Consider the following 21,615-nt stretch of genomic DNA (forward strand, 5'->3'; position numbering starts at 1 on the left):
TTCAAGGGAAGGTGAGGAGGGCTCAGACTGAGGAACCAGTCAGATGCTGGTCACTAATAGATCAGTAGGTTGGAGTGGGATAGACAGTAGAGCTGACTTTATGTTATTATCCTGAGTTTCTGAGTCAGGATTCTATAATTGCAACTAACCAGGACATGACTGCACTCCTAGTATGGGACAAAGCTAAGCTGCCCTAGCAAGTGGACATCCGGGGGCTCTAGGAAGATTAGACGCTGAGAATCAGGTTGGACAAAGAGATGCAAAGCAGGATCACACAAGTAAGTAGATTCATAAATAGCTGCCACTTATTGGGCATTTCCTATATGCCTGGCACTTTACATATATTATTGCCTCTTTCCATCATACCCTAGCAATATGGGTGTCGAAACATGGGTCTCCATTTGACATATAAGAAAACAGATTTTTTTATTTTTATTTTTTGAGACAGAGTCATGCACTGTCGCCCAGGCTGGAATGAAGTGGCAAGATCATGGCTCACTGCAACCTCTGCCTCCTGGGTCCAAGCGATTCTCCTGCCTCAGCCTCCCAAGTAGCTGGGATTACAGGCACATGCCACCACGCCTAATTTTTGTATTTTTAGTAGAGATGGAGTTTCACTATGTTGGCCAGGCTGGTCTTGAACTCCTGACCTCAGATGATCCGCCCGCCTCGGCTTCCTAAAGTGCTGGAATTACAAGCTTGAGCCACTATGCCCGGCCTAATTTTTGTATTTTTAGTAGAGATGGGGTTTCACCATGTTTGCCAGGCTGGTCTCAAACTCCTGACCTCAGGTGATCTGCCCTCCTTGTCCTCCCAAAGTGCTGGGATTACAGGTGTGAGTCACCACCCCTAGCTATATAGCTGGTAAATGGCTGAGCCAGAATTTAAACCCAGATCACTCTGACTCCAAAGCTCATTCTTTCTGCTAAAACATGCTACCTCTTCCACAAATTAATAGTCTACCTTGGATTTTAGCATCTTATCTTCCACTATCTTCTCTCTTTGAACTCTTCTCTCCACCTACTCATCCTAGAGTTCACTAGACATAAAATGTCAAAACATCTGTTTCTGTACCAAATACCCTATATTAAAAAAACTTGGGTAAGATAGATTGATAAATATCTCAAAGCTTTCTAAAGCAGAATTGCAGGTGTGGGTCTAGAGTGTGAACACTTGCTTTCTTGTGGCTATGTCATATTTATCTTACTGCAATCACTTGTGGGGAGCTCAAGCCGGAATTCTATGCACAGTCCCAGTCCCAGGCTGGTCTCTAATCATAAGGCGCTGGTCTATAATTACTGTGTATGTTGCACCACTCTTCCCTCACAACCCCCACTACTGCCACCAAATGCATGCTGCCAGTGATGTTCTGCAGATGGTAATATCCAGGTAGTGACAGTACTAGTTTCCTCCACAGGTATATCCATAGAGGAAAGCAACACTGATGGAACAAGAGCAGGGAAGCTGCTGGTATATTACACTTCTAGCTCATGCCCTGAGTACCACTTAATCTGCCCTAAAGATAGTGTCACTTCTGGCCAGGCACGGTGGCTCACACCTGTAATCCCAGCACTTTGTGAGGCCAAGGCAGGGTCAGGAGTTCAAGACCAGCCTGGCCAACATGATGAAACCCTATCTCTACTAAAAGTACAAAAATTAGCTGGGCGTGGTGGCACGCACCTGTAGTCCCAGCTACTCAGGAAGCTGAGGCAGAAGAATCATTTGAACCCGGGAGGCAGAGGTTGCAGTGAGCTGAGATCACGCCATGGCACTCCAGCCTGGGCAACAAGAGTGAGACTCTGTCTCAAAAAAAATAAGAAGATAGTGTCACTTCTACCAGTGTCAACAAATGTATGTTTAGGGCTGTGGATCCTCAACTAGCCTGAATGTAAGACTAAAATATTCCTGAGCCTGGTGCAAGGTTTAATGGAACTTTTAACTCATCTGTTTCAGAAAAGGTAATAAGGCTAAATTATTAAGGCGTCCTAGCCTGACCTGACACATCTTGTCAGGTGTTTCATAGCACTCTGAGTAGGAGTTTTGGGAAATTAATAATAATGAAAATCTTGTGAAAGGGCTCAAGGTGTTGCAATCCTCATCACCTATGAGCACCAGTTTGCAGCTGTTTTGCACATAACTATAAATTATGACCTGGTGTCTACATATATACCTTTCCCCACATTCCTGCAGGGGTCTCTTTTCCTGCTCAGTCTCAGGAGCAAGCTTTAATTTTTTTTTTTTTTTTTTTTTTTTTTTTTTTTTTTTGAGACGGAGTCTCGCTCTGTCGCCCAAGCTGGAGTGCAGCGGCCGGATCTCAGCTCACTGCAAGCTCCGCCTCCCGGGTTTACGCCATTCTCCTGCCTCAGCCTCCCGAGTAGCTGGGACTACAGACGCCCGCCACCTCGCCCGGCTAGTTTTTTGTATTTTTTTTTTTAGTAGAGACGGCGTTTCACCGTCTTAGCCAGGATGGTCTCGATTTCCTGACCTCGTGATCCGCCCGTCTCGGCCTCCCAAAGTGCTGGGATTACAGGCTTGAAGCCACCGCGCCCGGCCGCAAGCTTTAATTTTAAGACCCTTGAATACTTGAACAAATTCAAGAGTCAGTTTGACAATCATTTGATATTTTTCTAGTTTACTTAAAACTAGATAATTTCTAGTTTACTTAAAAACAACAACAACACTATTTTAAAAATACTTTGGGATAGGTTTGAGTCGTGTTTGCTTCCAGTCAGAGAACTTCTTACAAAACTGAAGATACAAAGTGCTGATGCCCGGGCGTGCCAGCGTTCGTTGGGGGCACGACGTCATCGTGGGAAGCGTGTACTTTTTCGGATTACTGCTGGCGGATTAGAAACCCGCAGATCAGTTCTAGGTTAGCCCTGATTAACTGCCCTGGGTGTTTCTGGGCCAGAGGGAGTATCTGCCGCACTCAAACCAATACTCGTCGTAAGACAAGAGTTAATTTGTACTTTACCCCTATCCAGGCTAATAATGAAGGTACCGGGAATGATCTGGAATGTTAACTGGTGCCCGCAATCGCGTCTGTTGAACCTTCTGCCCCCACGATTCTGTCTGCCCACATGCTTCTGTCTATCAGCCCCGGCCTCGGGATCAGCTCTCGCCGCGTCATTGGTTGGATTTCAGGAAGGGAGAAGCCCACGATTTAAAGGGCTCCTTTTCCACCTGCCAGGCATCGTCCGCATGGTCCCACTTGCCTTTGGCACATATTTGGAAGAATCTCCTGCTGCTGTTCGTATATTGCACTGACTGGTCAAAGGAAAGAGAGTGTTCCCTTAGTCACCTTGACAATTTCCAAAAGCGAAACTTGCGCTCTAGACTAGATCTACACTGAGTCTGCCGGGCGCGGAGTCCCTGCCCAGGTCAGTAGCGCCGGCCCGGCGGGGGGGCGGGGACAGGGGCGGAGCCTGGGCCAGGCGTGGTCTTCCGTGGTAGAGAAGGAAAGTCTTTGCCCCACCCCCTAAAAACTGCTCCTCTCTCAGCCAATCAAGGAGACCTATGCAAATAAGGTCCCTGTCGCCCCGGTAACCATGATGCACGGCAGCCAATGGAAACCAGCAAATCGCGGCCCTGCTCCACGATTGGGACTGAAGTAAGGAGATAGAGGCCCAATGGGCTGTGGGAACGGTCCTCGGCGGGTTGAGGGGCGGGGATATGCAAATATGGTTTGAAAAGCCGGCGGGAAATCCGAGTTTCGCGGGAGGACCTTGGCGCGTAAACCGTATCCCTTCATTCATTGTCAGCAGCAGCTTCCTGGAGCCATTTTTCAGCTGCCGGCCGCAGCACCCGGGCTGCCGCCGCCGCCTCGCAATCCATTGCATCGGCCGCCCCCGACGCCTCCATCCCCGCTTGGGGCCCGATATCCGTGCGGCCGGGACCCTCCTCTCTCCAGAGCCCCGATTATTTTTGGCCCCCGGGGCCTGTGCGGTGCGGAAAAATAAAAAGAAAAGAGAGAGAGGGGGCTCGGAAGCGCCGGGCGGGGAGGAGAGAAGGAGGAGAGACTTGGAAACTCCGACTGCAAATAATAAAGAAATTGAAAACAATACATTAATATACCATAACACTAAAAAGAGCAGGAGCGAGAGATGAGAAAGGGGATCCAGCCCGCTCTGGAGCAGTACCTGGTGACCGCCGGGGGTGGGGAGGGGGCGGCTGTCGTCGCCGCCGCCGCTGCAGCCTCCATGGACAAAAGGGCACTGCTAGCCAGCCCAGGCTTCGCCGCCGCCGCCGCCGCTGCCGCCGCCCCGGGCGCGTACATCCAGATCCTCACCACGAACACTTCCACCACCTCCTGTTCCTCCTCCCTCCAAAGCGGCGCCGTAGCCGCCGGCCCCCTCCTCCCCAGTGCCCCCGGCGCGGAGCAGACCGCCGGCAGCCTCCTCTACACCACGCCGCACGGACCCTCCAGCAGAGCCGGGCTGCTGCAGCAGCCACCAGCCCTGGGACGCGGCGGCAGCGGCGGCGGCGGCGGCCCTCCGGTAATACCCTCCCTCCCCACCGTCCCCAGCCCTGGCGGGAGGTGGGCTCGCACCGCGCGGGGTCGTGGGCGCGCTGCGGGCCGCTCAGGGAGAGCAGTGGGCCGAGCATCGTGGGCCTTGGGGGCTGCCCCTCCAACGAGGGTTCATTGTTAGACCTGAGTGCTGTCCCCAGCGCCAGGAGGGTCGGGGGGCTCGGCCGGGCGCGCGGGGCGGCGGGGATTGCCTTGGCGCGAACCACATCAAACACTCCAAAACTTTTCGCGGCCCCCCCTTCTTTTCCTGCACTTTTCCCTACCCCCACTCTCCCTTCCCCTCCAACCCGAAGCTTCCTCTTTCTCGGGCGTAGGAAGGGGTCACGCCCCGGATGGAGAAGGGGGTGGGGGAGGGAGCAGTGAACTGGGGTGTGGGGGGCTCTGAAGGCTGGAAACCGGGGGACTGTTGGGGTGCTCGCCCCCAGTCTGCCTTGAAGGCTCGTTGGCGGCCGGGGGTCCCTGCGGCGTGCTCGGAGCGCAGGGGATCGGCGGGGCTGCGCTTGACACATTTTAGGATCTGTAACTCCCGGCAACAAAGGGGCTGGGGGAGGTGGAGGGGAGTCGGGCGTGGGGGAGGTGGGGCTGGAAGCCGGGTGCGGACTGGGGCGTGGGCTGTCTGGGGTGAGGGGCTCGCCGGCTGGCGCTCCGGCCTGGGCGCATCCTGGTGGTGGCAGCGGCGGCGTCCGCGTGGCCTGAGCGCCCAGGCCTTCCTCGCCGGGCCCCGGGCCTGCCCTTGACCCGCCTCTCCCCTTGCCCCTTCCTTCCCCGCCCTGTCCCCCTCTCCGCCCCCCGGCGACGGAGGGCGGGGGCAGCCGGGTTCCCGTCCCGCTGCCTGGGTCTGTCCCTCTCTCCGGGACCCGCCGGTGACGTTTCGCACACGTGCGCGCAGGACGCGCCTGTGACTGGGGAGGAGGCGGCGGCGGGAGGGGGCGCTGGAGGGGGAGAGGGGGGCACCCACTTCCTCCTGCTCGCCGGCTCCCTGGCCTGGGACGGTCCCGGCGCCCTCGCACCCGCCCCCGGCACCGCCACCCTCCCTCTCCTCTCCCCACCCCCCCACCGGCGCCCGCCCTCGCCCTGCGCCGCCGGTCTGTTCGGCCCTCCGGGCCCCCTCTCCAGCCGGCCCCCCACCTCCCCCCGGAGCCAGGCTGGTTTCGGAAATGCCCTTACAGCAGCAGGTTAGTGACCGGGACGGCTCGGGGGCCGCCGACGCCGCGGGGGCACCGGATTCTGTTGGGGGCTGAAGCGGTGAGGGTAGGCGGTTGAGCGGGGTTTTGGAGTGGGAACGGGGGGTTGGGTGCTCGAGGGAAATGAGTAAGCAAGAAAAATCTAACTAAGTAAATGCCCCGGCCTCCGGTTCTAGGAACCTCGGGGCGGGAGTGTCTGCCCCAAGGGGTGGGTATGGTGTTTACGTGGATTTTTTTTCTAGGGGGCGGATGGATGGGCGATAGAAAACCGGAGGGGGCTTCTCGCCAATGGCCGAGTTGAGCTGTTTTCTGTCTTCCTTCCCTTGTGCTGGAGGGGGAGGGGGGCGGGTCAGAGGGTAGGGTGTCTGTAGGATTCCCAGGCCACCCGCCACCCCCTCCCTTTGTCCCTGTAATTTATAAAGCGCCTTTGAGAGATGATTTAGGTCAGTATGCGGCTTCTCTTTTTGTTGGTACTAGAAAGAAGTGTGGCCCGGAGGTCTCCCCTTTCTCCTTTTCTCTCCTTCATTCCCTTCCTCCATGCCTCCGGGTCTTCACCTCGTGGTGAGGCTTGGCCTCCACGGGGCTAGAACCGAACCAGACTCAGATCCATGGTAGTCTGATCATACCAGGCGTGGACCTCACCTTGTCTCAGCTCCAAATGGGTTTAATTTTTGGAGAATCAAGATTTTGCGGGAGTCTTTAAGAAAGTCAGCACATAGGCAGCACTTTGGGAAATGGGATGGGTTTGGGAATAATGAGGCGTTTTTAATTTCTTTCGTGTTCCCAATTTCTCCCCGGGTTCGGTCTTAACTGCTTTCCAGCCCCAGAGATACTTGCTGGGCATGTGTGATGTAGTCTTAGTCAAAGAAGCTCATCGTTTTTTTAGTGACTAGGGTCTGCCAGCAGGGGGGAAACGGAGCACAGTACCTGCTTACACATAACAGTATCCAGTGTGCTGGGTTTTCAGTCACAAGAATATTCCATGCTTTTATTAGCTTCAGATACTCTTACTGACTTGACCTAAGCATGTTTGGACATATTTTAAGCATATTTGACCCCTGCAAAGTTCTGTTACTATTTCATAAACCTAACCTTAAACAACCAGCTAATTGACATACTTCTTGGATTAGATTCACAGATTTATGGGGGGTAGTTTTGATAATGGGAAATTATGAGACCTTCAAGTTGCTTTTTGAAAAATTTTAACAGTGCTTGTTGGGCCAGGTCCCTAAGACTATTTTTCAAGCCAAGTTTATTATATATAGTTCATTGTATTTAAGTATTTAAAATATACTAAATTACCCTCACCATCTTCCAAGTTATTTCAAAACTTTATTCTCCTTGACATGAAATTATTATTCCAGGAATAATAATATCCTTTTGAGTTTATGTGTACACAAAAGGTTTTTCATTACAAGAATATAAATGTTATTCATATACATATTCAGAAGCTTTTTTTATATAAGATTGCAATGTATGCTGAATCATTGGTTATCTACACTTTTTTTTGAGACGGAGTCTCATTCTGTCGCCCAGGCTGGAGTGCAATGGCACGATGTCAGCTCACTGCAACCTCCGCCTCCCGAGTTCAAGCATTCTCCTGCCTCAGCCTCCTGAGTAGCTGGGATTACAGGCGTGAGCCACCACGCCCGGCCAGTTATCTAAACTTTTAAGAGCTATTTCTTCTGGCTGGGCGCGGTGGCTCATGCCTGTAATCCCAGTACTTTGGGAAGCCCAGGAGGGTGGACCACGAGGTCAAGAGATCCAGACCATCCTGGCCAACATGGTGAAACCCCGTCTCTACTAAAAATACAAAATTTAGCTGGGCGTGGCGGTGCGTGCCTGTAATCCCAGCTACTCAGGAGGCTGAGGCAGGAAAATCACTTGACCCTGGGAGGCGGAGGTTGCTGTGAGCTGAGATCCCTACACTGCACTCCAGCCTGGCGGCAGAGCGAGACTCTGTCTCCAAAAAAAGAGCTATTTCTTCTGGAAGGGTGTAGGAAATTTATCTAGTCAATGCATACAAAGTTCTAAGCACTGAATATAAAGTTTGATTTATTGTTTTTCTTATCGAAATTATATTAGACTTCCATGCAAGTCTTCGAATTTTGAATTTTGTTGATACTCTTTCCCTAAGCAGGAACGACAGGATGGGGAAGGCTAAGTGATTGGCTGAACAAAGACCACCTAAACACTCTGTGTCCAAGAAGAGGTTGAAAAGTCTTCAGGTGGCCAGAGTTGCAGACCTATCTGGTTCTGATCCCAAGTTCTGTCTCAAGAATATCTAAGGACTTAACCAGAAGCAACTTCTACACCTTTTTTTCAATGGGGGGAAAATATGAGTACTACCTTACCAGATGTAAAGCATCTGTTATTTACAAAATGTGTGTTCATTGACAAATAACTTAATCTCAACTCGGTTTCTTCCTCTGTAACATAGGGACAATAACAGTGTCACCTTTAAGGTTCTTTTGAAGAGTTAAATGTGATAATGCATGTGAAATACTTAGCACAGTGCCTGACAAAAAGTAGACACCCAGTACAATTCATATTATACAAATGTTAATTTTTTTTCTGACTTAGTGAAATAGTGTAAGGCCAGGTGCACATTGTCCCTTTGTTTACATATATGAACAGAACTGTTAAAAGTCTTTAAGTGATAAGTAATTAATTATACTCAATTAATTTGGGCTTTTAAATATATAAAACATGGCCATCCTAGGGGTAAAATCGGGACATTTCAGTAAGACACACCTATACAGAGATAGTGGTGTTGAACTGCCAAGCATATGCCTTGAATTGTGACAAGGCCACGTCATCCTCACTTTTTTGCCTGAGTTCCACTCCGTCCGTGATTCCACAGACCTGCCAACTTTTGGATGCAGTTTATGCTTAGTGGCTTTTGTTAGACCTGAACTCTCAATCTTCACCATGTCAGAGACATGCATTAGATAAATTCCGTCTTAGTTGGTGAACTGTTGGAAATGTAAGAACTACAGAGAAACCGTAGTCAGAAGTGCTACTCAATGGAGCAGACAAGGCTCCATCATTTTCTGCTGCTGCTTCTAAAAAGCAGCTGAAATTATTTTATTCTAGAAAATTTGGGATTTAATAATGCAAGAGACTATGCCCTGTCACAGTCATAGCAACCTACTGATTATACTTTGGGAAAGAGCCCTCAGTGCTTGAAATTTTCATCTAAGAATGGAGGAACCATAGGTGCTATTTCAACAGGGTCTCTTTTCCTGTACAATTATAAAAAGAAAAGTGCTGGGTTCCTGTGGTTCTATACTCAATAATCTTGCTTCTGCTGAGATATATGGTTGATGCCAAGTTTAAGCTGGGAGACAATTTTTAGTCACTACATACCCCAAAATGGAAGTTTTAATATAATGCAGTGCCCAGACTTGGGCAGTGCAAGTAGCTCCACTGTAATCAGTACCAAGGGCGCCACTCTAATCATCCTCTGAAACAAAGCACCCTTAAATATGGCACTGTGGGCTGAAGAACTCCACCTTGTGAACAGGAAAGGATTTTTTGTTTTTCTATAAATCACCACCTTGTGTATTACTTGGAAGAGTAGATTCTGAGATTAATGTTGTACCCTGTAAAGCTAACTTGCAAACAGAAAATAATACTCTAAGCCTAGACGTGCATAAATAACAATACTTGGAGATTGAAAGACAGGGTGAAAGCTTTTATTGTGGTTTCTCAGAAATATATAAAGCAGTAGTTTTCCTTTAACTCTTCTGTCTTTAATGCTATCTGCAAAGATAATGTCATCCATACCTTTAACCTCTTTCCTAGGGACTTGGACCCATTTGGCAAATAGCTTCAAGTACTCATAGTTAATTTTCTGACTGGTTTACCTAATTTAACCTGATTTTACAAATACTCCATATGTAGGACCAGTTTACATCCACTTTCCCAAGGTAGCCAACTTCGATTCCCTTTTTAACCATTTACTTCCTGCTAACAGCTTTAACTAGGATGAGTGAAAATCAGTTGCCCATGCTCACTAGGTCGCTGATAGATTCCCATGCTGAAATGATGCAAGGTAAAGAAGGTAGATTTCAAAATTTTGTTTTTTAAAGAGGGGGATCTTCCCTGAATTCTTTGAGGTACTAAGTACGTGGTTTAATGCGTATTTTCATTCTTGTTAGCAGTTTAAAAATAATATTTCAGGGACTGTATTTACAATTGCTAAAAAGCATTTTTTCTACTAATCATTTTTCATGGGACTTATACAATGGAAGATAACTGGGAAAGCAGTAAATATAGGAAACCACTAATAGTGTCTCCTTCCTACCCTGACCCTCTCTTTGGCTTCAAAAAGTGATGAGGAAAATGTATCTTTCACAAAGAAAAGTTATACCACAGAAGGTACTGAAAAGCAACAACTGCCTTTGGGGACAGGAAACTTGCAGAGTGAGGATTATTATAGAGGGATAACATACCGAGTTTTTATTTCACTAAGAGGGAAATTGGTTTATATTCTGTTCACACTTGTTTCAAACCCTCTCCTCTAAAAACAATGTGTTTTTGGAATTCAAGGAATGTATACTACAAGAATACATTCTTTCCCCAACCTTAACTGGGGGGTCAGTCTTATGGCCACCATATTTGTCTACAATATAACTTTTAAAAAATATAATTTTGCCCTCAAATACTCTCATATCCAATGCAATATAACTGAAGGAGAAGTGATAAAGGCCACTGGTTGCCAGATTGTATCACAAAGCCAGATGCACTTTGCTTTAATGAAGAATCTGAGTGATGCGGGCCCCCACTTAGCTTTGTAAACTAAGGCAGGAGTTTATGTCAGCTCGAGGTAGAAAGCAGTGAAAATTGGCAGCTGATGGAGTAGGAAGGGGTAAGAAGAATAAAAAATAATTGACTTCAGTCTGCTTTCCATTACTGTAGCCCAGCTCTCTGGGGCCATTTGTATGGTCTAGACAACATTCTTAGAACTTGACAGCCCATGAGAACGATACTTTAGGTTGGCATGGGCAATAGTTGGTACTTACACTGGTCTTGGAATCATAATGTTTGAGAGGTGTAAGGCAAAAGAGTCCTCATCTGTCCAATCCCCTTCATGTTGCAGGTGAGGAAATTCAGGCCCAGCACTGTTAAATTACTTGCCCAAGGTCATAGGTCTTTGCTAGTGGCAAAGCCAAAACCGAAACTGGAGACTCTTGAATTCTTAGAAACCTCATTCACCAAGAGAAGGTTAACTATGTCTCATGAGCCCTATATGAGAAAATTGGGGTGTGTAGAACACATTTTAGATTTCCTTCAGGAGTGGTTACCTTTTTTAAAAATGTGCACATAAAGAAGTGTCCTTTAAACAGTTGGCTGTGGGGGTAATGACTTATTCCCAAAGACACAAAATAAGCAAGGCTACTTTGGATGTTAAATGAAAGGGAATTCTTTAAAAAAGGAAAGAATGACTCCTCAAAACATGATAGTAGTATTTTTTAAAGATTTATTTAATATTCGCTAATTTGTCTTCTGTGATTATATCCTGTTGCTCAAAAAGTGACACATGCTCCATAGAGAATAGAATCTAAAAGGATTTTTGAGACTGTCTTGGGGAGAAGGACACACAGTGCCCCTCTAGTAGTAACGGAGTTTTGTCCTGGGCCACCCACATCCTGAGTGATTGTTACGCTTTCAGAGGTCCCCAGCCCTTGCCCAGTAACATTGAACAAGGTGTTCTTCCTCTGTGGTTAGCTCCAAGATTTCTGGTTTAGCAAAGTGGCTAATCAGTTAACTCTTTAAGAGGAAACTGTCATTCCTTTAGCCAAAGCTAATTTCCTTAAAATGCCTTCTTTTCCTTTTTGGAACTGAGAAAGCTTAAAAATAGAATTGCTTTAAGCCCTGAGCCCTGAAAGTGAAACATAATCTAACGTGGCTGTAGTGCACTGACTCGTTAGGGGCAGCGATATATGGCTTATCTGTAATCCACAAACCAGAAAGGTGCCCAGTGTAGATACGGTCTGACAGCCAGTGAGCATTAAGTACCAACTGATGAGAGTAGCGATCAGTGAAGCTGATTTCCTCTGGAAAGTTTTTTGGCAAGTAGAGTTTGTCTTAGAGAGTGGAGGATTTGAATGCCTCTTGACTTTGTGCTGAGGAGAACTTCTGTCTGCTCTAGTTTTTATGATCCTGAAGGGTGGTAGCTTTGGACTCTGAGAATAATGGGCAGTGAACTCAGGGTCTATATATTTCGTTCCACTCTGCTCTTCCCCATTTCTGATGCTTTGGGGGCTCCACTTCTGATACATAACCAGACCAGCATCCCTGAGGCCCACACTATCTCCTGTGTGCCTTTCTGCATCTGGCAGTCCCTTGGAGAGAAGGAGGCTCATGTGTTTATAACCTGCACCGTGTCCTAAACGGCATAGTGAGGGGCAGCTCAGTATAAGGTCAGGCCACTTAGCCTGGAGCCAGAGTGCCTGTGTTCTTGTTCTGGCTTGGCTCACTAGCCCTGTGAGTTTGGCCAAGAAACTTGGCCTCTATGTTTTCATTTCCTCATCTGTAAATTGGGAACGATGATAGTACCTACCTTATGGGGTTAGGAAGTTGCAATGAGTTCTTTCTGTAAAGTGCTTAGACCAGTGTCTAGCACGTAAGACGGATTATGTGTTAAGTAGAAACATGGTAGAATTGCCCTTCCCTTCCACAGCCATCTCATGGGTGGTCCTTTTGTGATCTATTTTCTTGGTTTGTTTTTGTTTTGAGACCAAGTCTCATTCTGTTGCCCAGGCTGGAATGTAATTGTGCATTCTTGGCTCACTGCAACCTCTGCCTCCTGGGTTCAAGCAATTCTCCTGCCTCAGCCTCCCCCGTAACTGGGATTACAGGTGTACACCACCACACCTGGCTAATTTTTTTGTATTTTTAGTAGAGACAGGGTTTCACCATGTTGGTCAGGCTGGTCTCGAACTACTGACCTCAGGTGATCCGCCCGCCTCCGCTTCACAAAATGCTGGGATTACAGGCATGAGCCACTGTTACCGGCCTGATCTGTTTTCTTAACTAGCCCTTAGTGTTCATTTCACCCTATTGCACCTCTCTAAAAATGGTGATGATGGGAAGAAGTAAACCGTGGAATGGCTCTCGTCTAATGTAGTCTTTAGGGTCTAGGGTGTTTGTATTTCTTTATAAGCTGCCCATTGACTTGGGAGAAAGAACAGAAGAATAAGCTTCTTGTAGTAGTACTATCAGTAGTGATAGTGTCATGAATAAAACCTTTATTTCTGTGATTAAATGTTTTTATAAAGTGGCACTATTAGCATGAATGACACGATTAACATAATTTCACTCCTGTACAGTAAACCATGGCTTAAGACTGAATGGCAAGAATCAGGGTGTCTGAGCTCCTGGGCCCTGCCAGACTCGGAGCCCCTGCCAGTATGTGTATATCGAGGCAAGGTGGGGGTTGTCTTGCTCTCCAGAGACAATGGAACCTGCCTCTGGGCTACTCCCTTTTCCCGTCTCATCTCCTCACCCCTCCTTTTTTGTGTTACATCTGTTCCTTCCCCTTCGCCTTGCCCTCTGCCTGGCTCTTAGAAGGAAGCGGACTTGCTGCCTTCAGTGGCTGCTTCCCGGACTTACCAAATTAATTACCACCTTTTCCTGGCATCAAGGGATGGTGAAATCTTGCCTTTGCTGTCTTGCTTCCCATTCCTCCGCGACGGTGTGGTGCTGCAGGCCCTGCAGGTTTCCCTCTGGTGTGTTTGCTTGTGGCTTCTCCCTCTCCACCTTACTCCTTTTGTTGCCCTCCTCCCACTGGCCCATCGAGGCCCACATCAAGGGAAGGCATAGGCATAGCCTCTCCCAGTTTCCCAGGGGCTTGGGCCTCTCCCTTCCCTTGGGTTACTGCTTCTTTCCTGTAGCACCTCGTATCCTAATCTTGCATGTTCATGACTTACTCCTCTAAACCTGTAAGCTCCAAGAAATCGGTCTGGCTTGCTTTTTCATCATGTGGTCCCTGCCGTGCTGGCTACACTATAGACTCAGCTACCTGAGAAGAGGCATTTTCATTAGACACCTTCCATGTGCTTGGCACCCCATTAGTCCTGTTGGGGATACAAAAGAAGTATGAGGTGTGATCCACCCACTCTTGAGTTTACAGTCTGTTGAGGAGACAGGCTTTAAACACAAGTTGATCTGCAAGCAAGACTAAACAGGCGGTAGGGAGAAAACAAGACTCATCTAGTCCTTAGTTGTATGGTGTTGACAGGAAGTGCCAGAGGAACAGGTGAGAGTCACCAGACTCCAGCTGGGCCGTGAGATAGGGAGGCCACGGCTGCCATGGTTATCAATCTGGAGCACATTAGGGCGCACATTTGAATCTCCCAGGGTGCTTTTTAAACATACTGATATCTAGGTCCCACCCAGACTAATCAGAATATCTGGGGGTGAGATTAAGACATGGATTTTTTTTTTTAATGTGCTCAGTTAGAACCTCTGGGCTCAGTGGAAAGGGAAGATTGGGGAGGCCCTTCCTGGCAGGGAGACATAAGTCAAAGGCAGGCAGGCAGAAATACTGGCGTCAGGAGGTAGCATTTGGACTAGAGTTGTCAGTAAGGGGAGATAACAGGACTGAAGGTTGGATGTGTTGGCAAAACTGATCTAGAATTGGAGTTGCCTTCCTACACAGACTGGGCAGGGAGTAAATTGGAGATGGGAAGTTTGAGTGGCATGGGGGTTGTTCACGAACAAAGAAGCAACATGGGGCCTTGGGACCTGGTCACAGGCAGTGGCTGCCAGAGGGGATGGCAGGCCCTGTGTTTCGCCAGGTCTTCCACCTTCTCAAAATGCCAAAAATCTACCAGTTTTAAAATGTTGGCTCAATTTAAAAGGAAATTGCACAGGCCAGACAAAATAGGTCTCTGGGCCAGATTTGCTTAAGGGCTACCACTCAGCAGTCTCTGGTCTATGGGATAATAATAGCTAATGTTTATCGAGTGCCCGCATGTATCGAGGGCACGAAACTAAGTGCTTTACTCGCATTAGCACATTATCCACATAACAACCTATGAAGTGGGTATTATTATTATCCTTGTTCTACACAGGGAAACAGACAGCCAGGGGTTAATGGCCTGGCTCAGGGCCCCAGTAACAAGTGGGGCAACTGAAATTAAATCCAAGGAGCCTGGCTTCACAGTCTCAGCTTATTCCTGGTATTTATCTTCTGTGGTCTCTGGCATTGTATTAAGTAGTAAAAACCCAAGATACCTGTCAAAAAGAAATAATCCAGTGTTTTCCAAGTTTACCTGATTGCCTGTAGCACTTCTTTCAGATTCAGATTCCCAGGCTCATCCTCAGTCAGAGAAGCACTAAGATCTTCTGATGAAACATTCTGGAAGCACTGCTAGTTGAGCACTGGGAAAAGTTATTGAATCTAGATTGACCAGGTGAAGGCAGGAGCCTTCTGCGGCATCCATTCACATTATGCTAATCTCAGCTCTTCCTCGGTTGAAAAGACCCCAGGGTCCCAAGCTTCATGTTCTTGTGGTTCCAAAACTTGTGGACTCCTAGGTTGTAGCCCAGGCAAAACATACAAAGATGGGTCACCCAAAACTTAAAAGATGTTAAACAAGAAGTGGCTTCTTGGATTCTCAAGCGGTTGAGAATCCAAGCTCAGGAGGTCAAAGTGGGCTCGGTGGCTGCACGCCAGGCACCAGCACCAGCTGGGTACCCTTGGGTGGTTTTTCTGCCTTTATAGTAGGAAGACTTTTCATTCTGTCTTGTCTGGACCTGCCTGGAACACAGGTAACCAAGTGGACAGAGCCAGAAATGTGAATAAGAGGACCAGAGCACACCATTTAGAGTATTGAGTGCTATTGAGTTGATGAGTCTGGAAGCAGGATGTCAACATGATGGTGTGAAAAGGCGGGTGGAAGTGAAGGGCAGGTTAAGGGAGAAAAGAAATACAAGACCTTTGACTCCCAAATATTTAGCTCCAGGGGCTGGAATAATGGGTGAGACCAAGCTTCTCCTCTTTCTGGGGTGTGCACCTTGTGGAAGGCATGATTAGTTAGAATGGATGGGGTGGTTGTGAGTGACTCCGTGGGCCATCCTGTTTTCTAAGGGCCTGAGTCTGAGCACTGGAAATGGGACTTTGGCATAGAGGTTATAGTGGAAGTCTTGATGAACAATAGCAGGCCAAGACCTGGTCTCCCTAGCTTACAAATAAATTTAACATGGTGCCACAAAAACCTTTCATCATTTTCACTTCGTCCTCTGTAATGTGAAAACGAGACAAATTCATCAGGTTGATTTTTGGGGATCGATACTGTCAGGGCTCGCAGAGACGAGCCATCAGATGTTATTTATTACATGCTTTACCCCGTCTCCTAGCTGCTGTGAGAAAGCCCACAGTTTGCAACCTCACAAAGCAAAGAGCCAGCTGGAAAGTACTGTGCATCCAGAAAGGTCACATAGTCATGTCCTGAACCAAGATAGCTCTTTTTGCCATGATGTCCTACACTGTCTGATTTTTTCTGATTTAAAAAAAATTTTTTTTTTTGAATTTATTTTCTTAAGCTGTAGCATCCTAAAGTTTAAACATACGAACCTTTGAATACTCCTGTGAAGGAAAGAGCCATGTAAATTCTAAGTATCTCTATAATTGACTTTTAATATGTTACTTGTGTTTAAACCCAGTTTGCAACACCCCTTTCGTTGACTACTGTGGTCGCTATGTTGGGTAGCAGAACTTGTGACCATCACACTGATAACATAAAGTTTCCCACCTTTCATGTTGCTGTTTTCCTTGTTAGCATCTCAGACATCCCAATTCTGGGAATAGTCTCTAGGAGGCAAGGTTTTCAGCTTTGGAAACCCGTGCGTCACACAGTGGTGTGGTATGGAAGGCGTGTGGACTTGAAGATCTGGCTCCAGAAACACGCTGTGCCAATTACCAGTGGGTGACCTTTTATAAATTACATCCATGAGCTGTAGTTACCTAAAATAGTGATCCTCTCTCCTTCACTGGCTGGAAGGATTAAATGAGATAGTGTTTATAGGAAATGTACTTTGTGTTCCTTAGTTCCCTCTCCCCACCACTCCCCCTGGTGGGAACTCTTGAGTACTCATTGAATCTGAACTCTCGGCATTTTTACCTCCTTCAGGGAAAGCAGACTATTGGACAGTCTCTTACTGAACACCCGCTTTTGTGCAGAATGCACTTCCTGGCTACTACGGTATCCTTCTGGCCCTCAAGGAGTTCATCTGGAGATGAGAGATGACACATTTTCTTCAATAACTACGAAAAGAAAGGGCAGTGAAGACCATAAGGAAACAGCAGTGAAGTTTCTTAGACATCCAAACTTGATGGAGGGGACAAAGGAGGCTTTAGGAAGTTTTAAACTAGAACAGGACTTCAGCACTTTTAACATTTTGGTCAGATACTTCTTTGTGGTGATACTCTGGTCAGTTCAACAGTGGTGGATGGCTGTCCTGTGCATTGTAGCAAGTTTAGCAGGATCCCTGGCCTCCACCCACTTAGATGCCAGTAGTACCCCCCAGTTAACAGTAATTGAAATTATCTTCACACTCTCAAATGTCCCCTGAAAGCAAAATCACCCCTAGTTGAGAACCACTGAACTAGACCTTGAAGAAAGGGTAACAGAGGATATCACATTTGCCTCTTCTATATATAGTACATATTTAAATTTTAAAATATGATACACATTTTAAAAGCAACTGATTTCTCATAGCTGGATTAACTTTGGCATGCCTAACTGTCCCATGGCACCCCAGAACTGGGATCCACTGCCCCCACTCTTGGTAGTGCTCTGTGCAGGCCACCTAAGGCCTGTTTTTTGTTTGTTTGTTTGTTTGTTTGTTTTTGAGATGGAGTCTCGCTCTGTCGCCCAGGCTGGAGCGCAGTGGCGTAATCTCAGCTCACTGCAAGCTCCACCTCCCAGGTTCACACCATTCTCCTGCCTCAGCCTCCCAGGTAGTTGGGACTACAGGTTCCCGCCACCACACCCGGCTAATTTTTTGTATTTTTTAGTAGAGACGGGGTTTCACCCTGTTAGCCAGGATGGTCTCGATCTCCTGACCTCCTGATCCACCTGCCTCAGCCTCCCAAAGTGCTGGGATTACAGGCGTGAGCCACCGCACCCGGCTACCCTGTCTTTTTTATGATCAGGCATGATATTAATTGGCTGCTAGAAGCCTCTCTAACTTGCAGAAGAAAGGATCAAAGTCTGCAATTCAGGGACGGAAGTTTTGCATTTATCATTGACTCAACTGGGTAATTAAGAGCGACTTTCTGCTCAGGATCAACTTCTCAGCATGGTTTTTAATCCCACTTCATAGTTAGATGATTTGGTCACATCACTTTCCCTCCAAACCCTGTTTCCTTGTCTGTTAAATGAGGAAAATCACGGTTCTTACTTCACAGAGTTACTCTAAGGATTGAATGCAATAATGCGTGTAAAGTGCTGGGCCATGTGCTAAACACTCTGACATTTGTTGTCTTCATCATGTATATTGTTACTGTGGTTGTCATCAAGTTGGGCTTCCGTTTCAGGGCAGCTCAACAGTGGACAGCCGTTCCCTTTGTTGCTGGTGCTTCTGCAGCTGCAGCTATTTTCCTTGCTCACCTATACCTACACTGGCCCCGGTTTCAGCCACAGGGCCCGCTGACTCATTTATTTAGCAGATATGTGTTGAGCACCTAGCATATGCCAGCCACCATTCTAGGCACCAGGAATAGGAATACAGCAGTGTCAGAACAGACAAAATTCCCTGCCTCTGTGTGGCTTGTGTCATAGTTGATGAAGATTTTGCCACATCATAAGTACCCTGGTCTTGTCTTGGAGGGATTCTTTTTTTTTTTTTTTTTTTTAATGGTTCTTAAGTATGTGGTGCTGGACCAGCAGCATTACTTGGGAGCTTGTTAGAAATGAAAGTTTTGTCAGAAACTCAGGAAGTGGAAGTGGGGGTGAACAGCGCTGGTGTATGGCTTAACAAGACCCCCAGGTCATTCCAATGCACCAAGTTTGTGTGTGAGTCAGTGTTTGGGAAAAGAAAGGAGTAGGGGGAAACCCAGGCCCTAACTGGGTTGTAGTGTTATATAGTGCCATCAAGTAAGGTGTTGCTCATATGAGATTCTAGTAACATCAGAGTTTACAAAAGGATAGTCTTAGGTACACTGAGACAGTTAAAACTAGCAGTACCCTTTGATCTCTTCCCTGGGCCTGGCCTCCCCTCCTTTAAATGGGAGGGCTTTGGGAGGCCTCCTAAGTCGCCACAGCACACAGGGCTCAGTACCAGAAATTCTTAGCCTTCCCTGGGCTTTTCCTTGCCTGATATACAAGGAAGTTGCTTTCCCTACTTTTCTCCAGACTTTTGGCATGTTTGACAATTAGTTTTTCTTCTTTTAATTCCTTCAGTTTTTATTGTCTTCTTACCTAGCATCATTAAAAAATTTTATAGTTGCAATGAAATTGCCAACTGGATGGACAAGGCTTATCTGAAAATGAAATGGTGGCTCTCCTTTGTATGTCTGGTAATTTGGGTATTTAAAGATACAGTGAAGAGTAAATGAAATGAGAGACCATGGGAAAGTGTCCAGTGTGGAGCTGGGCACAGGGTGACCATTTGATAAATGCTGATACAGTTTTCCCCCCATCCTAACTCATTATAAAAACCAGTAAAGGCATTACATAGACACCACGGTTCTTTGTGTGAAAAGCTTTGGATTACATACAGTCTGAATGAGTGAATACCATAATGTAAATTATAATCAAAATAATAGAATCCAAAATCTTTCAGTAATAACTTTTAATAAAAATAAGTGTTTTAAAAGTTAATAATTTTTTTAAAAAATACGTGTAATTAAATAAACTTAAACTTAAAATGATGTTACTTGATTTTTATTTCCTGATAATAGATTTAAAAAAAAAAAAAAGCCCAGATCAGACTGGCAGAAATACTTTTACTTCTGCACTAGCCCAAAGCCTGGGTATGCTTATAAGTAACCTGTCCCTTTAACAGCCGTCATTTAATTCACAAACACTAATTAATTGCAGCCGTGTTAAAAGGAGTGTTTGGGACGGTTTAGTAGCTCCTTTTGAAGAAAACCTGTGTCTTGAAAATGCACATGAAAGATGACCAGGTTCTGTTATATATAGTCCAGGTAGTTCTATTCTAAAAATATCTCTCTGACCATTGGTGGGCATTTCCTCTCTCTTTCTTTCTATCTACAGCCAAAACAAGTTCTGGTTACAGTGACAGTTTTAAGTTTGCCATTTGTGGTTGGTTCTATTATAGAGGCTGGGAGAGGAAGGCAAGCAGTCCTCACTTCTTGCTTCCTATCTCGCTCTAGAGTATAAGGATCAGCTTCTCTAATCCCTTGACTTTCAGTTCACTGCCCTATGTAGTCAGGGTAGACAAGGGGTGACCCTCAAACACCAGCCACCTCTGGAAGTCTAGCGTGACTAAACCACTGTCATCTTTTCCAAACCCAGCAGTGGGGACCGAGGTGTGGGCCTCCCATCTGACTTGTGGAGTGAAAGAAATGGGAACAGAGCAGCGCTGTCCATATAGTCGAGTTTTGTAAATATTTGTCAGATGGAACTAGAGATGCATTATCACATTTGACAGTAACAAGTGGCAAGTGTCGAGCTCTTTTGAGTCTTGATTTTCATTTCTTATAATATGCAAATAACTGTTAAAATGGCCAGCCATTTGGCTGTCTGTTTTAGCTAAGGTAGGTCTCTTGCAATTTTTGTACCCTAGGGAGATCTCAATAGGAGTAGGTCTAGCCCTAAACTGCAGGATTAGGAATTCCAATTTATTGCTCTGGAGGATGACTTTGTGTTAATCAGAGTTCTAAAGGCTGACAGACTAGACCATGAACTTAATACTTACCCTGAGAAGTATAACCGCCACGTGGACAGTTGCAGAAATTGGTATTGCCTGTGTTCCCGATCAGAAGGTTATTAGCTGTGTCAGAGTAAAGGCATTGAATGATCCCATTAGTATCTTCCAGCTGGGGTCTCCTCTCTAGCGTGAACTTGAAGGGGAGGGAGTACCGCTTTCCGCTTATGGAGCATATGGACACTGTCGTTCACTCAGGTGTCCAGTTCCATGACTCTGGTGTGAAACACTGGATTTGTTTGTTACCTTTTTTTTTTTGGTAAGAAAATACGTGTTTTTAGTACCTGCTTATTATTTTTTAAAAACCAAAAATACGTGAGGAAGTAGAGTGAAAATGAAAATACTTTCTTCATTCCCTCTTAATCTTGCTTCCTTCCCAGAGACAACCACAATCACAGCTTGACCTTTCCTTATATATAATCATTTGCAAATCTATATTTTATTTATATAAAAGTAAAAATGATTCAAAAATACAAAAGTGCACATCGTGGCTTGCACTTTTGCTTAGTACATCTTACGTTCCAGAGACGTAATTCCCTATCTGTATATATTGCTGCTCATTATTCTTTGTAATAGCTGCGCTGCCACTCATTATATAGCTATTCCAGAATGTGTTTAGTTATTCCCATTTGATGGTCATTTCTGTCATTTTTCATTTTAACTGTTGCTGTTTTGAACAGTGCTACATTGAATATCTGTGTACATACGTTTTTGTGCTTGTGTGTACTTCTGTAGACTACATTTCTAAGTTGAATTTTTATATCACAGGGCATGTATATTAAAGTGCTGATAAATTAGATAGATCCAAATTACCCTCCAAAAAGGCTGAACCAATTTTCCCAGCACAAGTGTAGAGAGTTGCCTGTTTTCTCATACTGTTTCCAACACTAGGTAACTAGTCTTTTTGCAGTTGCTGCTCATGCTAGATAGTACCTCCTTTTATTTATTTATTTAGAGACGGAGCCTTGCTCTGTCGCCTAGGCTGGAGTGCAGTGG

At 46.2% G+C, this 21,615-nt stretch overlaps 1 protein-coding gene across 2 annotated transcripts in view; it reads left to right on the forward strand.

Annotated features, from left to right (window-relative positions):
* The first annotated feature begins 3,734 nt into the window (after positions 1 to 3,734).
* E2F3 (E2F transcription factor 3) overlaps positions 3,735 to 21,615 on the forward strand; it is a 90,609-nt gene continuing 72,728 nt past the window's right edge. The window contains exon 1 of one of the 2 annotated variants that reach the window (XM_010354100.2): positions 3,735 to 4,496. In XM_010354100.2, the coding sequence (XP_010352402.2) occupies positions 4,104 to 4,496 (393 nt within the window). In that variant the 5' untranslated portion in view covers positions 3,735 to 4,103. Of the gene's footprint in view, positions 4,497 to 5,499; positions 5,704 to 21,615 lie in introns of those variants that run through there. The other variant, XM_030929118.1, reaches the window with a different exon arrangement.

This window comes from Rhinopithecus roxellana, chromosome 4, assembly GCF_007565055.1.
Source record: "Rhinopithecus roxellana isolate Shanxi Qingling chromosome 4, ASM756505v1, whole genome shotgun sequence".
NCBI lineage: Eukaryota > Metazoa > Chordata > Mammalia > Primates > Cercopithecidae > Rhinopithecus > Rhinopithecus roxellana.